Source organism: Zea mays, chromosome 2, assembly GCF_902167145.1.
Source record: "Zea mays cultivar B73 chromosome 2, Zm-B73-REFERENCE-NAM-5.0, whole genome shotgun sequence".
Taxonomy (NCBI): Eukaryota; Viridiplantae; Streptophyta; class Magnoliopsida; order Poales; family Poaceae; genus Zea; species Zea mays.
Genome location: NC_050097.1, coordinates 172,488,334 through 172,503,672, shown reverse-complemented (window position 1 = coordinate 172,503,672; position 15,339 = coordinate 172,488,334). Strand labels below are relative to the sequence as shown.

At 49.5% G+C, this 15,339-nt stretch overlaps 1 protein-coding gene across 2 annotated transcripts in view; it reads left to right on the top strand.

Annotated features, from left to right (window-relative positions):
• Positions 1-12,395, top strand: part of LOC103647292 (tetratricopeptide repeat protein 27 homolog) — a 38,632-nt gene extending 26,237 nt beyond the window's left edge. Inside the window, exons 11-21 of one of the 2 annotated variants that reach the window (XR_004856373.1) lie at positions 366-450; positions 7,133-7,191; positions 7,272-7,341; positions 8,257-8,348; positions 8,949-9,011; positions 9,108-9,174; positions 9,276-9,527; positions 9,613-9,732; positions 11,278-11,430; positions 11,779-11,865; positions 11,953-12,393. Coding sequence is in view for 1 of the 2 variants with exons in the window: in XM_008671839.3 (XP_008670061.1) it covers positions 366-450; positions 7,133-7,191; positions 7,272-7,341; positions 8,257-8,348; positions 8,949-9,011; positions 9,108-9,174; positions 9,330-9,527; positions 9,613-9,732; positions 11,278-11,430; positions 11,779-11,865 (994 nt within the window). In the remaining variant the exon portion in view is untranslated. Of the gene's footprint in view, positions 1-365; positions 451-7,132; positions 7,192-7,271; positions 7,342-8,256; positions 8,349-8,948; positions 9,012-9,107; positions 9,175-9,275; positions 9,528-9,612; positions 9,733-11,277; positions 11,431-11,778; positions 11,866-11,952 lie in introns of both variants that reach the window. The other variant, XM_008671839.3, reaches the window with a different exon arrangement.
• The last annotated feature ends 2,944 nt before the right edge of the window (positions 12,396-15,339 follow it).

Here is a 15,339-nt window from a genome sequence, read left to right as displayed (position 1 = left end):
CAATTGAATAATTGATAAATATTACTGTAAATAGTGATGCCAGAATACCACCATAACGATTGTTCTCCACAATCCCTCTCCAAAAGCAATTAACTGCACAAAATACCATTTTGAGTTTTTACCTTTTCAAGGTATCTCCTTAGTACTCCTGTCTAGTATAAGAACTGCAATATACTGAAGACAATATTTTTAAGTCTGTGGATATAACAGTTAGATATTCTTGATTATTGTCAATACAAATACAAATAAACGATTGCTGAGTGATTTACCAAGTTCTAGAGTTTATTGTGTGGAATGACCATGTTCTATGTCATGTTTACCTTTTGTTTTCTTGTATTTTGCTATCTGATGAGAGACTCATTTAGGTGTTCACTTGGTGATGTTACAAATAATGATGACCATTATAAAAAAGCATTGGAAGTTTCAAATAATAAATCTGCGCGAGCTATGGTAAAGTTGATGTTAATTCTTTTCAGTTCCTTGATCATCTTGTTTGCGACGGATCATTGTATACATGAATTGGATTAGGGAATGGTATTGATGACAATAGGATAGCTCATTCATCTAGCACCAATGTTTTGAGACCAAGGTTTGAGAGAGTTTCAAACATGTTCTGATTTTAGCATGTTTCCAATTCTCTTGATGAAACTTAAAAGCTTCAAGACAGGTTTTATTTTGTATTGAAGTGAATGGCCTCTTAGTGTCTAGTCTGATTAATCTGTAGGCTCAGCCTTAATCACTTCTGATCTGTAAGTGCTTTTGGGAGAAGCATAATCTTTTCTGAGATTGCCATGAATATGGTAGTGGAATAACCAGAAAAAGGATGTGGAGTTATAAATCAGTTTGAAAAGTGATATGTGGTAATGATTTTGTACAATCATCTGTTAAAAAAACTGATTCTGTACAATCCATGTCTTTCACAAACATCTATCTGCTTTGAAGTGCTCTCAAACCTACATGTTCAAAGTAGGTGCTATTTTGTTTTCTGGTTGGGCTTGGAGCAATAAATCAGATTTGTTGATGAATCTGATATAGACTCACAGAAAGCTTCTAGTTTCCGGACAGTTCAGAAGTCAACTCAAATTTCAGGATTCTCCCAAAATGAGTAAAGAAGCACCATTATTTTTCATGTCGTCCGCGAAAGGGCCTCTAGCCTAGTGCTTAAAGGCTTCCGAGTTCCGAGTAGTACCTCCAAGCCCCGGGTTCAATTTCCCTCGGGGGCGAATTTTCTGGCTTGGTTAAAAAAATCCCCTCATTGTGCCCCATCTGCTCCCGGGTTACGATGTCCTGTGCGCCACCCTCCGTTGGGCCGTTACAGAGTGTGTTAGAATACCCGTTTAGGGTTTGGGGTCTTCCCCGTGTAATGACCATCTCACCCCTCTGTAATGGGCCTGGCCCAGTTTACTCAGCCTATTAATATATCACCCAACTCCTGTTAGGGTTAGGGTTCACATTCCAACATGGTATCAGCCTAGGTTTAGAGTTTTTTCCCTCTCCACCCCTGCAGCCGCCGCCCCATCCTTCCCTGCACAGCCGTCGCCCCCTGGTTCCTTCTCCCTCCCCCTTCTCTCCTTGGCCGCCGCCACCTGCCAGCAGTGCCTGCGCCAGGAAGCCCCTGCCCCGCGCCCAAGCCACACCCAGCAGCGCCCGCGCAGAAGCCGCGCCCTGCTCCTAGACGTCCGCGAGCTCGACGCCCGACGCTCTCACAGCCGCGCCAGGAGCCGCCAGCCTCCCTCCCGCCGTCGGCCCCCAGCCGCCGGCCCATCTCCCTCAGCCGCCAGCAGGCCCGATGCCCCGACGCCGCCCCAGCCGCGACCGCGCCAGGTCGCAGCCGCGCCGCCAGCCGCTCGGGCCACCGCTCCGCCCGCGACCTTCCCCGCGCGCCCGACGCCGCGCGACGCGCGCGAGCTCCAGGAGCCGCGCCCAGCGCCCTGCACCGGCGCCCCGCGCAAGCGGCCGTGCCGACGCCGACACGCCCCTGCCTCAGCTCGGCGACGACGCGTTCTCCTTCGCCCCTCTCGGCGGCGTCCCGTTCGACGACTTGCCCGCGCCGCAGCTCGACTACTGCTACCTCGCCGGCGACCCCGCACTCGACCTCGGCAGCCTCCCCATGTGGCCTAGAGTGGATGGCTGCCAGTTCAGCAACATCGGCGACAACGACCTCTTCGCCCTCTCGGGCTCCGGCGCGCCGAATTGAACCGCGCCTGCGAGCCTGCAGCGACCCAACAGCCGCGACACCCGCGCTCAGGCGCCGCCGCCCCCATCGGCAACCACGCCCGTCCTGCTCGCGCCCGTCGACCCCGCGCCGTCCAGGAGCACCAGCCCGAAGGACCCGCGCCCCTTCTGCCAAGCAGTGCCCCTGCTGTCCCGTGCCGAGGACGCCCGACACCGAGCACCCAACCGCCCCTGCTGTTCCGCGCCCGGTTGTCCAGTCCGCGCCTCCCTGCGCCGGCCTGCACCGGTCGCCATGAGCTTTACCTCGCCCGCCGCTCTCGTGACTGTGCGTGTCCTCCTCCACGACGACCAGCTCATCCGGGGCATGTTCGTGTCCTTCGATCCAGTCTGGAACCCTATTCTTCGGGACTGCGTCGAGGTCCACCCTTAGGCGGGCCGTCACGTGCCTGGACCGCTTGTCTTCCCACGTGCTACGATCGCCTCCCTTGCGGTTGAGCCCGTGTCATCTCCCTCCCTTCCTAGTGCCTCTGTCGGGGCACCTTCTTTGGCCCTCTCCGCTCACACTGTACCTTCGCCACTTCCACCTCCCCGAACCACCACCGATTGGGTGGTTGACTCCGGGGCCTCCTTCCACACTACCCCACCACTAATTCGTTACTCTACTCCCATCCACCCCACCCCTCACATCCTACCTCCATCGCCGTCGGCAACGGTTCCACCCTCCCGGTCACCTCAGTAGGTACATCGGTTCTTCCAGGACCATTCTGCCTTAACGACGTCCTTGTTGCTCCCGGACTGACTCATCCCTTCCTCTCGGTTCGTCGCTTCACTAGTGACAACCAGTGCTCTATGGAGTTCGACCCCTGGGGCCTCACCATACGCCACCTTCCCACACATGCTGTGCTCGCTCGCTGTGACAGCTCCGGCCCCCTCTATTCTCTTCACTTGCCCTCCACTCCCCACACCAGAGTAGCCTCATCTCCTGTACTTACTACTACCACTACATCACATGCTCTTGCTACCACCACCACCTCCTCCGCCATTTGGCACCGTCGCCTCGGGCACCCTGGACCTAATGTCATGTCCCAGCTTTCTGGCCACTCCGACATATCATATACTCGGGGCTCTTCTGAGCACCTCTGTCATGCTTGTCAGCTCGACCGTCACTCCCGTCTTCCTTTTTCCACTTCCACGTCTAGGGCTGTTCAGGCCTTTGATCTTGTCCACTGTGATCTCTGGACATCTCCTGTCCTTAGCCTCTCCGGCTACAAGTACTACCTGGTCATTCTGGATGACTACTCCCATTTCCTTTGGACTTTCCCCCTTCGGCTGAAGTCCGACACGTTTACCACCCTCACTCACTTCTTTGCCTGGGTATCCACCCAGTTCCGGCGCCCGGTCCGTGCCCTACAGTGTGACAATGGCCGCGAGTTCGACAACAATGCCTCCCGCTCTTTCTTCCTCACTCACGGCGTCCAGTTGCGTCTCTCGTGTCCCTACACCTCTGCTCAGAACGGCCGGACCGAGCGCGTGATTCGCACCACCACCAACATGATCCGCTGCCTTCTCTTTCAGGCGTCTCTCCCTGCCACCTACTGGGCAGAGGCCCTTCATACCGCCACGCATCTCCTCAACCGTCTTCCCTCGAAGGCGGTGAGCTACCCTACACCTCACTTCGCCCTGTACGGCACAACCCCTTCCTACGACCACCTGCGCGTGTTCGGCTGTGCCTGCTACCCTAACATCTTCGCCACCGCCCCTAACAAGCTTTCTACTCGCTCCACTCGCTGCCTCTTCCTCGGCTACTCCCCTGACCACAAGGGGTATCGGTGCCTGGACCTCACCTCCCACCGCATCATCATCTCGTCACGTCGTCTTCGACGAAGATGTGTTTCCCCTTGCAGGCTCCACCCCACCCACCGATCTTGACTCTCTCCTCGAGTCCGACCCGGTTCCCCCCCACCCCCGGCGCCCCGTCTTGCGCCGTTACCTGCTCCTCGTGCAGCCACGACGCCACAGCTCGCGCCCACCTCCGCGCCACGCGCGGCGCCGTCGACCCCGCCTGTGCCACGCACGGCCACGTCCATCATGACTGCGTCATGCGCGGCCCCGTCGACCCCGCCTGCGCCCCGCGCGGCCCCGTCGACCACGCCTGCGCCCCGCACGGCCCCGTCGATCCTGCCTGCGTCATGCGCGGCCCCGCCGACCCCGCCTGCGCCACGCGCGGCCCCGGCTCGCTTCGCCAACCCCACGCTCGTCTACCGCGGCCACACCACTACCTCCGCGCCCCCCAACTCGGCCCCGTCGACGAGCGTGACCCGCTTCGCCGACTCGCTGTCGTCTATCACCGCCGCGAGCCGGCCACACCCGCCGCTCTCGACGTTCCGGCGGTCCGCTACGAGCCGTCCGTATACCACCCGGTCGCCATCCACCGCGACCCCGGACACGTCCACCCGTTGGTGACTCGGCGCGCCGCTGGCGTTCTTCGCCCCGTCGACCGGCTGATCCTGGCAGCTAATACGTCCAGCACTCCACCCGACGCTTCTCCGGTGCCCTCCGTTCGCACTGCCCTCGCCGACCCACATTGGCGTCGTGCTATGGAGGAGGAGTACGCGGCCCTCTTGGCCAACCACACCTGGGACCTGGTGCCGTGTCCACCAGGCACCAACGTGGTCACCGACAAGTGGCTATTTTGCCACAAGCTGACCTCGGATGGCTCCCTCGACCGCTACAAGGCCCTTTGGGTCCTTCGGGGCTTCACACAGCGCCCCAGAGTGGACTACGACGAGACCTTCAGCCCCGTCGTCAAGTTCGCCACTGTTCGCGCCGTCCTCTCCCTTGCCCTCTCTCGCGACTGGGCGATCCATCAGCTCGATGTCAAGAATGCCTTCCTCCATGGCACTCTGACGGAGACTGTCTACTGCAGCCAGCCCACCGGCTTCGTCGATGCTGACCGTCCGGATCTGGTCTGCCGGCTGAACCGGTCCCTGTACGGCCTCAAGCAGGCGCCACAGGCATGGTACAGTCGCTTCGCCTCCTACCTGGCCTCCATTGGCTTCGTTGAGGCCAAGTCGGACACGTCCCTGTTCATCTACCGGCGCGGCGACAACACCGTCTACCTCCTGCTCTACGTCGACGACATTGTGCTCACGGCATCCACCGCCGACCTTCTACACCGCACGATCGTCGCCCTTCAGCGGGAGTTCGCGATGAAGGACCTGGGGCCCCTACACCACTTCCTCGGCATCACCGCCGAGCGCCGGCCCCAGGGTCTCTTCCTCCACCAGCGCCAGTACGCCATCGACATCCTGGAGCGGGCTGGCATGTCTGACTACAAGCCCTGCTCCACGCCTGTCGACACTCAGGCGAAGCTCTTTGAGGACGACGGGCCTCCGGTCGCCGACGCGACGTCCTACTAGAGCCTGACCGGCGCGCTCCAGTACCTCACCTTCTCCAGGCCCGACATCGCATACGCCGTCCAGCAGGTGTGCCTGCATATGCACACTCCGCAGGAGCCCCATCTCACCGCGCTCAAGCGGATTCTGCGCTACCTCCGCGGCTCCCTCGACTACGGCCTCCTTCTCCAACCATCCCCGATGTCGGAGCTCGTGGTCTACACCGACGCTGACTGGGCTGGCTGTCCCGACACGCGCCGGTCCACCTCCGGTTACGCCGTGTTCCTGGGCGCCAACCTCGTATCTTGGGCCGCCAAGCGTCAGCCCGTCGTCTCTCGCTCCAGCGCTGAGGCCGAGTACCGTGCCGTGGCCAACGGCGTGGCAGAGGCCTCCTGGCTGCGCCAGCTCCTCCACGAGCTCCACAGTCCCCTCCAGCGCGCCACCCTCGTCTACTGCGACAACGTCAGCGCGGTCTACCTCTCCACCAACCCCGTGCAGCATCAGCGCACGAAGCATGTGGAGATCGACCTGCACTTCGTCCGCGAGCGTGTCGCTGCCGGTGACGTTCGGGTTCTCAGCGTCCCCACCACGCTGCAGTTCGCCGACATCTTCACCAAGGGGTTACCGTCGAGTGTATTTTTAGACTTTCGATCCAGTCTCAACATCTGTACAGGATAGAGTTGTGACTGCGGGGGGGTGTTAGAATACCCGTTTAGGGTTTGGGGTCTTCCCCGTGTAATGACCATCTCACCCCTCTGTAATGGGCCTGGCCCAGTTTACTCAGCCTATTAATATATCACCCAACTCCTGTTAGGGTTAGGGTTCACATTCCAACAGAGTGGATGGTTGACGCCAGCTCGATAGTGATGGGGGACCGGAGTTCGGGGATTTTTTGGCTAGGATCATTGTTTCGGTCTCTTAGTTTAATATCAGGAGGGCGGCCATTCCATCCCCGACCGTGTTTTTTTCCCATGTCGTCCAAGCTTCCCCCCCACCCCCAAAGGGTGATCCCTATTCTTTGAGAGTCGTGTGTGTGTGGGGGGGGGGGGAGGGGGGTGCTGAGTTTGTATCAACTCTTGCCCCTTTCTTAATATTACATGAGTTCTTCTAAGTCTCATACTTCAAACACCAAAGATTCTTATGAAGTTCCAATCATGTTTTCCGCGTGCGCAACCTTACATTGGATCTGGATACAGTCTGCTCATGTGCCAATTGTGGTTCCTCATACTGTGCCACCCTATACAGTTGCTTACCACATGATATCCATGTTGCCTGTCGCAGCCTGCTCATTTGTTTAAGAGTTAAGTTGCCTTATGTCGGAGAATGAGACAGTTTATTTTGTGTTGAAACCTAAAGTAAAAGTAGTCAATAGCCTTAATTGTGAACATAACTTGCTGAGTGACATTGGGATAAAGTAGGTTCAGATAGATAGCCATGAATGAAGCAATGCAACATCATTGCTTCCCCTTGCTGTTTGGGTCAGCAATGACATCCAATTATCCAATTGTGAGTTTCTTTTCTATTGTGAAATTGTGCTCACAGTGTCTTACTTTTTCATTTAGCGCTCTCTGGCTCGCAGTGCATACAACAGGAATGACTTCCATACATCCAAAATTCTATGGTACAAGACTTTCTTAAGCAAAAATGTTCTTTATCATTGTCAATAACTTGCAGAATCTCATACTTTTGAACTTTGAATAGGGAATCTGCATTGTCGTTGAACTCTTTGATTCCAGATGGCTGGTTTGCATATGGCACAGCTGCATGGAAGGTAATTTTACGAAGTTTCAATTTCTTTTGCAAAGAGAAAGTATGTATGTATATTTTATTATGCATGTGTAGTAGTGGCCTTTCTCAAAATTTAAGGTTTGTACATTTCTTTGAATAAGAATGCCTTGTTAATTGTTATTTTCTTGATTGTTATGGACCACTACTTATTTGCAACTTATTGTTTTGCATTTCTGGCAATATGAAACTAGAGGTCAGACTGCTGCCTTGTGGAAGTTTAAGACAGGAACCTTACTGGATCTCTTAAGGCTTTTCAATTATGGCTTTAGGATCCTAAAAATATGCTTTCAAGTTTAAACTTATATCAATTTATCATATCATAGGCAGGAAACATGAAGTTTTTTTGGCAGCATTTAAAATATTGGACTAGGAAGCCACCTAGGTGCTAGCTGGTGGAATGTTTGCAAGAGATGAGTTGTTCTAATGGCCATTTGATTACGCTCCATTGCTCTATGTTTATCCATGGCTCACATGAATACATTCACAATATTTGTCCTTGAAGGATACCGAGGGTGTATTTATTGAAAATTTTGCACTCTCTACCCTTAATTAAGTGCTCCAACAAAAATGGTTTTATCATGACATTTAATAGGTATATGGTTGGTAATTTCACATTGATTTTTCCGTAGAACTTGTATCTCCTTGGTCAGTGCCCATGGAGTGCAATGGACAAATATCAGGTCATGTGTTGGCATTGGCATGACAACTTTAGTGTGGAGCCAACTATAATGTCATGTGTTGCGATGACAATTACTTTGATAGCTTGAATTTGGTTGTGGCGACATGATTTATTTGCCTTTATGTTCCTGCTTGCTTCTATTATCTTTACTGACTGCATGGCTCATAGATCTTAGAACATATGTTGTCAAATAGATTTACTGTTTATGTGGTCATGCAGGACAAGGATCTTGACAAAGCTGTGGATGCGTTTAGTCGTGCTGTACAGATAGATCCTGAGAATGGAGAAGCATGGAACAACATAGCCTGCCTGTATATCATTCCTATACTTGTTCCTTGTCATGTATTTAGGATGCTGATGGTTTGGCCTGATTTGCAATGTCATTAGCATTTATGCTTGACTAGGTGTTATGTGCCCTGATTTACCATGTCTTCATGTTTTGCTTCGTGTGTGTTTCTCTCATTTGTGCTGTTGATGTTTTCTATTTTGTTTTGATCCTGGACTGATACCTTGTCAATTCAAGCTGCTCTGTAGAATATATTGCTTTTGGCATTTCTCTGGTATTCTGCTGTTGGCCATCATGGTCTATCTTTCAAAAATTATTTTGTGAAAATTTGCGTACATTGAGTTGAGCCTTGTGTCACACTCATCAAGTGCTCATTGGTTGTTAGTACTTGCCAGTTGGTTTATTATGCCTTTTAGAACAATCTCTAATTTTCATAAAAAAGAAAAAAATAAATCATATGGTATAGAAGTTATATTGTACGAAGCACATGAGCAATGTAATGATAGGGTGCGATTGATATGTTCTGTAGACTGTAGGGGAATAGCTAAATAAGATGTATTGATGACGTTTGCTTGTGCTATCATTTTTTATCTTGTACCGACCATTAATGTAGCTAATTATGTAGGCACATGATTAGAGGAAAAAGCCAAGCAGCAGTCCAAGCATTCAGGGAAGCTGTAAAGTTCAAGTATGTTCCACCTGATGTTCATAAAGTCCACTAATATTATAAATTAACAAATATTATTTGTAGGACTAAAAGGCTTTGTTGTTGTTATATTTGTAGGAGGAATAGCTGGGAAATTTGGGAAAATTACAGTAAAGTTGCTTTGGACACAGGGAATATTAGACTGGTAAGTATGTCTTTTGAGAATCTGACTTTTCTGCTTTCATAGGACGTTTTGTTGTTTGTGGTTTTGTTTTCTATTTTACCCGTGCATTTAATTTGAAGCAGGTAGTGTTCCTTGAACATATATGCAGTAGATAATGTGCCCCCTCCCCTCTGCAGACACTTGAAGCTTTGAAAACTGTATTGAATTTATCCTCAAACAAGCAGTTTAGTGTTGGTATATTGGACAAGGTGATGACAATGCTTGAAGAACAATCTCCAGATTTTGTTGATACTCACGAAGCATCAGATGATGCAAATAAAGATACAAGACAATCCAATCAATTATTAGATATTACTGGTGATATCCTCCAGCAGGTTACCACCCTCTCTGAATTGTATTTCATCTCATATTAGATACCAGATTGCAGTCAATAACTCAATATCTTGCTTGAGTTTGCAGATTGTGCGAAGTGGAGGCAGCAATGCAGCCATATGGGGTTTGTATGCAAGATGGCATAAGACCAAGGGTAACCTCATAGCATGTTCTGAAGCTTTGTTGAAGCAAGTTCGATCCCTTCAGGTGCATATACTGTTCTCAAGCTGAATGTTTCGTATAGTCGTGTGTGTGTACTGAGGAGCAGATTGCGGGATATATTATCATGGTACAAAAATATTGTTTATACACGATACCTTAGGGGTGTTTGTTTCAGCTTAAATTCAGATTCTGGCCGTCAGAATCGGCTTCTGTTAGCCAAACAATTTGCTTCTCAGTCCGCTTATGTGAGAATCGCTTTGGTGAAAATTGTCCAAATCAACGTGAACAAAATACGCCGAGTCGTGACGATGGGAGGAATCCGTTGCTTTTTAGATCCTAAACCCTATGTACCCCTTCATCTAAGTCTCATGATATTCAGATTTTCCCTACAGCTAGATTCTCCAGTAATCCAGATTCTTAGAAAAGCTCGTAAGAAAAAAAAACTGAACTAAACAAGCCCTTGTGTGTGTACTGGATGATGACTTTATTCTTGTGGATTACTTTCACTGTTCTTTGAGCTTGTGTTTTGTGGAGGCTTGCATTCTAAAGGAAACAAAAAATTCCATACTGTTCATAACTTGTCCCTAACAAAAGTAGAAACATAGAAATACTGCCATTCTGGATGAGAAATATTTTTGTGGGAACATACTCAAATACTCAACTCACCCTTTGGTGAAAAGTATGTAAAATAAATTTCTGACATTTGTAGATGTAGTACATGCCATTTCTATAATTCTATTCATGGATGCAAAAATTCGAGGTAAAATGCACTTATGCTAGGAAGGCACTCTTGTATAATTCATGATCCTCTAGAAGTGTGTCCTACTCCAATGTGGCTACTCCACTACTCCAGGAGTCCAACACTCTAAGGACACCTGGTTCACTTTTTTATTTCTAGTTGCATTCTATATGATCAAAAGGGGAGCCTTGGTACAGAGGTAAAGCTGCTGCCGTGTGACCAGGAGATCACGGGTTCGAGTGGTGGAAACAGCCTCTTGCAAATGCAGGGAAAGGCTGCATACTATAGACCCAAATAGGTCTGATCCTTTTCGGACCTTGCGCAAGCGGGAACACATGCACCGGGCTGTTTTTTTTTTTTTTTTTTTGCATTCTACCATGATCCTAGGGATTTTTGTTTGGGGCTAGTTAGGTTAGTTGCGACTTCACTGGCAACTATTTCTCACTGGCTACAAGGGTAAATGGTGGAGGCAGCATGCACATCATGTGGGAAGGGTCGTGGTGCTTATTGGTGGATAACGAGCCGTCCTTTTTTTGAGCTTTGTTTAAATTGACTTATTTTATATTTGTTAGGAGGATGGACTTATGCAATATAGTAATGCACAGGCATCTAATGGTTACTCATTTTAGTTACTTATTGCCATTATTAGTTTATGCCTGGAACAGTTTTAGATGCCTTTATATCAGAGATATGTGGTCTAGAGATATGTATCTTGTACTCCAAGTTTTATCCTGGCTATATATATGAAAGTCACCCTTCCCGTAATGCTCGTGAGGTGTTCCCTAATTCTCTACACTTCATAACTATTTCACTGTCGTAATAATTTATGAACTAAATTATTCACCTCACAGGGCTCAGGATTATTGCATGACCAAATGAAGTTCGCAAAGTATGCTCAAGCTTCCTTAAAGCTTTGCAAGGTGTACATGGAAATTTCTTCCTCAACTGGAAGCCGACGAGAATTATTAACAGCTGAGATGCACCTTAAAAGTACCTTGAAACAGGTATTCAAATTTTGTCTGCATTGTTCGATTTCTATATAATAAAAAAGTTCATAGATATATTCTAGAGAAGAATTTGGGATGGCCGTATAACAGAATGGAAATCCATATCATCCATATAACCCCATTTCTGTGCCATCTATTGCTTGGCGATTTTTTTATTGTCTACATCTTTTTCCTTTGCCATTTGTTGCTTACATTTTCTTTATTATATTTGTGCTGCGAAACTACGGAAGCTATAATATACTATTTGAGATTTTCTGCAAACACTAATAGTCTTATCTTCGGTAACATCAACCACTTTGTTTCATGCCCATCATAGATTACTCATCTGTAAACTTTTCCCTGTAGACGATGGACTTCTCAGACACTGAGGAGTACAAAGCTCTTGATAACTGTCTTGAAGAAATAAAGAACCTGATTGCCGCTACTGCCTAGGTGAGTTTGAAGAATTATTTTTTGCTTATACATGAATACATCAGAGGCAGAATTCACTTCTAATGGTGGTTTCATCTTGGTCTGCAGGTTGTTGCATCCAAGTTTTGGACGCTGGTTATGATAATGTATTGTCCGTTTCTAATTAAGCATTTCTATTGTTGTCTTGTTGGGAATCAAGATCACATTATCGGACTCTGTTAGCACACACAAGGATGCCAAGACAAGTGAACCTGCGCCAGAGACTGGAAGCGAAGATGGTGTGCTGCTACAGCCAAGATTAAAAAGGAAGCTTAAGCCCAATAGCAAGGTGTCCGGCCTAGAGTGGGTTCGTTGACTGTAATAGTGTGGCCCAGTCGTTGTGCCATATGTATGGCTTCAGTCTGTAAACTGGGACATCGAAAAAAAGAACAGAAAACACTACTGCCTATCTTCTTCCCCTCTTCCAAGTCTTCTCCTTCCCTGCCGCCGTCTTGCTTTCCCCTTCCTCCTGGAAGCTAACAGTGGTATCAAAGACCATCGTTCCTCGGATCTGGATTCTATCCACTACACTCGCCGTGCCAAAACCCTAGGCGCTATGGATCCCCAACTCAAACTCGCCTTGGAAGCACAGACTCGCTCCTTCATCTCCGAACTCGACAAAAAATTCGCCGACCACGACGCCAAATGGGAGTCTCGCGTGGGTGAACTGGAGAAGGCGGCGGTGTCTGCTGCCGACCAGTTCTACGACCTCGAGGCGGACATCCATACCGATGTCACGGCGCAGTTGGAGTTCTTCGTCTCTTCTGCGACCGAGCAAGCAAATCGGGTCGCCGCGGCCACGATGTTGCGCGTCTTAGCGCTGGAATCCACCACAGCGGCCTTCGAGGCGTGGCGCCCCGCCATGGAATCGTCGATCGCCGAGGTCAAACGCGGCGTCGCAGCTGTCCAAGCCGCCGTCGCCAACATACCTCAACTGGGGGAACGTCGTCCGTTGGAGCCGCCGCACCTACAACCCGGCATCCTCGGCGAATTCGGATCGGGCCCTGCGCGTCCATCTACCGGTCTGCGGATCGACGACCCCGATGGGCATTGCTCCGACCATCATCGTCGGGAGGCTGGTTTTGGACGTGTGTACGCGTCCACCCACCTCCCGCCCAATGGTATGCCCCCGTTCAATTCGCCCACATTTTCCCATCTTCTAGGGTCACCACACAGTCACAGCGGAGAGCCCCCCAGCGGGGTTCACGCAGTCCTCACAGTTCGGTCCCTTACCGAAGGTTCCGTTTCCTCCATTTGACGGTGAAAACCCACGTCTTTGGATCACTCGTAGCGAGGACTATTTTGACTTATGCAATGTTGATCCCTCCGCCTGGATCCGTGTGTCTACAATGCACTTCACAGGACCAGCCTCTCGCTGGTTGCAATCATTAGGCCCGCGGTTTAGGTTTTTCCCTTGGGCAGAATTCACCAAACTACTCCTTGAACGCTTTGGTCGGGATCAACATGACGCCCTCATTAGACAACTTTTCCACATCAAACAATCCACCACCATAGCAGCTTATATTGAACAATTCTCAGGAATAGTGGATCAGCTATTGGCTTATGAGTCTCACACAGACCCTCGCTTCTACACTATGCGATTTATTGATGGCTTAAAAGATCATATCAAGTCTGCTGTATTGTTACAGCGACCTTCGACTCTCGATACTGCTTGTGCTCTTGCCCAATTGCAGGAGGAAGTCTCGGAGCCGGGGCGAGCAGATCATCGCAAGTTTATATCCACTTCTTCCACAAGACCAGCTTATTCTCCGCTGCCCCTGCCCCGACCCCCACAACCTGAAGCGTTGGTGGCTGATTCTGGCAAGCTGAATTCCCTGCCTCGCTCTCGTCAGATGGATGATAAACTTGCATCATTGAAGGCTTATCGCAGAGCTCGTGGGTTATGCGACCGGTGTGCTGACAAATGGGTGTCGGGACATCGTTGTGCACCAACAGTCCAACTTCATGCCCTGGAAGAATTGTGGGAATTAATTGAAGACAAGTCAAGCACTAACGAAGTGGATACTGGGCTCTCACCACCAGGCGAGCTACTGTCTCTCTCACTGTCAGCAGTTTCAGGGATTCCTTCGCGCCGGACTATACAATTCTCGGGCGAATGCCAAGGGCATCCTATTGTTCTGTTAGTAGATTCAGGCAGCTCACATTCATTTGTTAGCTCAACATTAGCTGAGCAGCTCTCTGGTATATCTCCTCTACCTCATCCTGTGACAGTCCAAGTGGCCGATGGAGGCAATGTTTCTTGTTCCCAATTTTTCAGCTCCATTTCATGGTCAGTTCAGGGCTACACATTCTTTACTGATTTTCGGGTGTTTCCCCTAAAGACTTATGATGCAGTGTTGGGCATGGACTGGCTTGAACAATTTAGTCCCATGAAAATTAATTGGACAGAAAAATGGTTGTCAATTCCCTACAAGGGCCATACCGTGGTACTTCAAGGCAAATATCAATATACAGACAGTCCAGACTTGTTCCATGTGGTCTATTTATTGCATGCTATGGACAGCGACTCGGCAATGGGGGATGTTGATCCCAAAATTTCTGAAGTATTGCAGAGTTTCCAACCAGTGTTTGATATTCTGCAAGGTCTACCTCCTTCACGTTCTTGTGATCACTCAATTCCTCTAATTCAAGGTTACCAGCCAGTTTTCATTAGGCCATACCGTTATGCCCCAGCTGTCAAAGATGAAATCGAACGACAAGTCAATGAGATGCTTGCGTCTGGCATAATTCAGCACAGTAACAGTCCGTTCTCGAGTCCGGTCTTGTTAGTGCGGAAAAAGGATCAATCATGGCGTTTTTGTGTCGATTTCAGACATCTCAACGCCCTCACGGTTAAGCGGAAATACCCTGTTCCTATCATTGAGGAGTTAATGGATGAGTTGCAAGGGGCTAGTTGGTTTTCCAGTTTGGACTTAAGGGCAGGTTTCCATCAGATTCTGCTCAAAGAAGGCGAGGAGTTCAAAACAACGTTCCAAAACCACAGTGGCCACGATGAATTTCGCGTTATGGCATTCGGTTTGACTGGGGCACCAGCAACGTTCCAGAGCGCCATGAACTCTACCTTGCAGCCTGTTCTGCGCAAGTTCGCACTTGTTTTCTTCGATGATATATTAGTATACAGTCCAACACTGAACGATCATGTGGAGCACCTGTCCGTGGTACTATCTCTCTTGCAGAAAGATCAATGGAAAGTGAAGCTGTCCAAATGTACCTTTGCCACTCGTTCTATCTCCTATCTGGGGCACGTGATCAGTGAAGCTGGAGTGCAGACCGATCCCAACAAAGTTACTGCAGTGGTCAATTGGCCAACACCTTCTAATGTCAAAGAACTCCGTAGTTTCCTTGGCCTTGCAGGATACTACAGGAAATTCGTGCAACACTTTGGTATTATCTCCAAGCCTTTAACCCTACTACTCAAGAAGAATAGCAGATTTC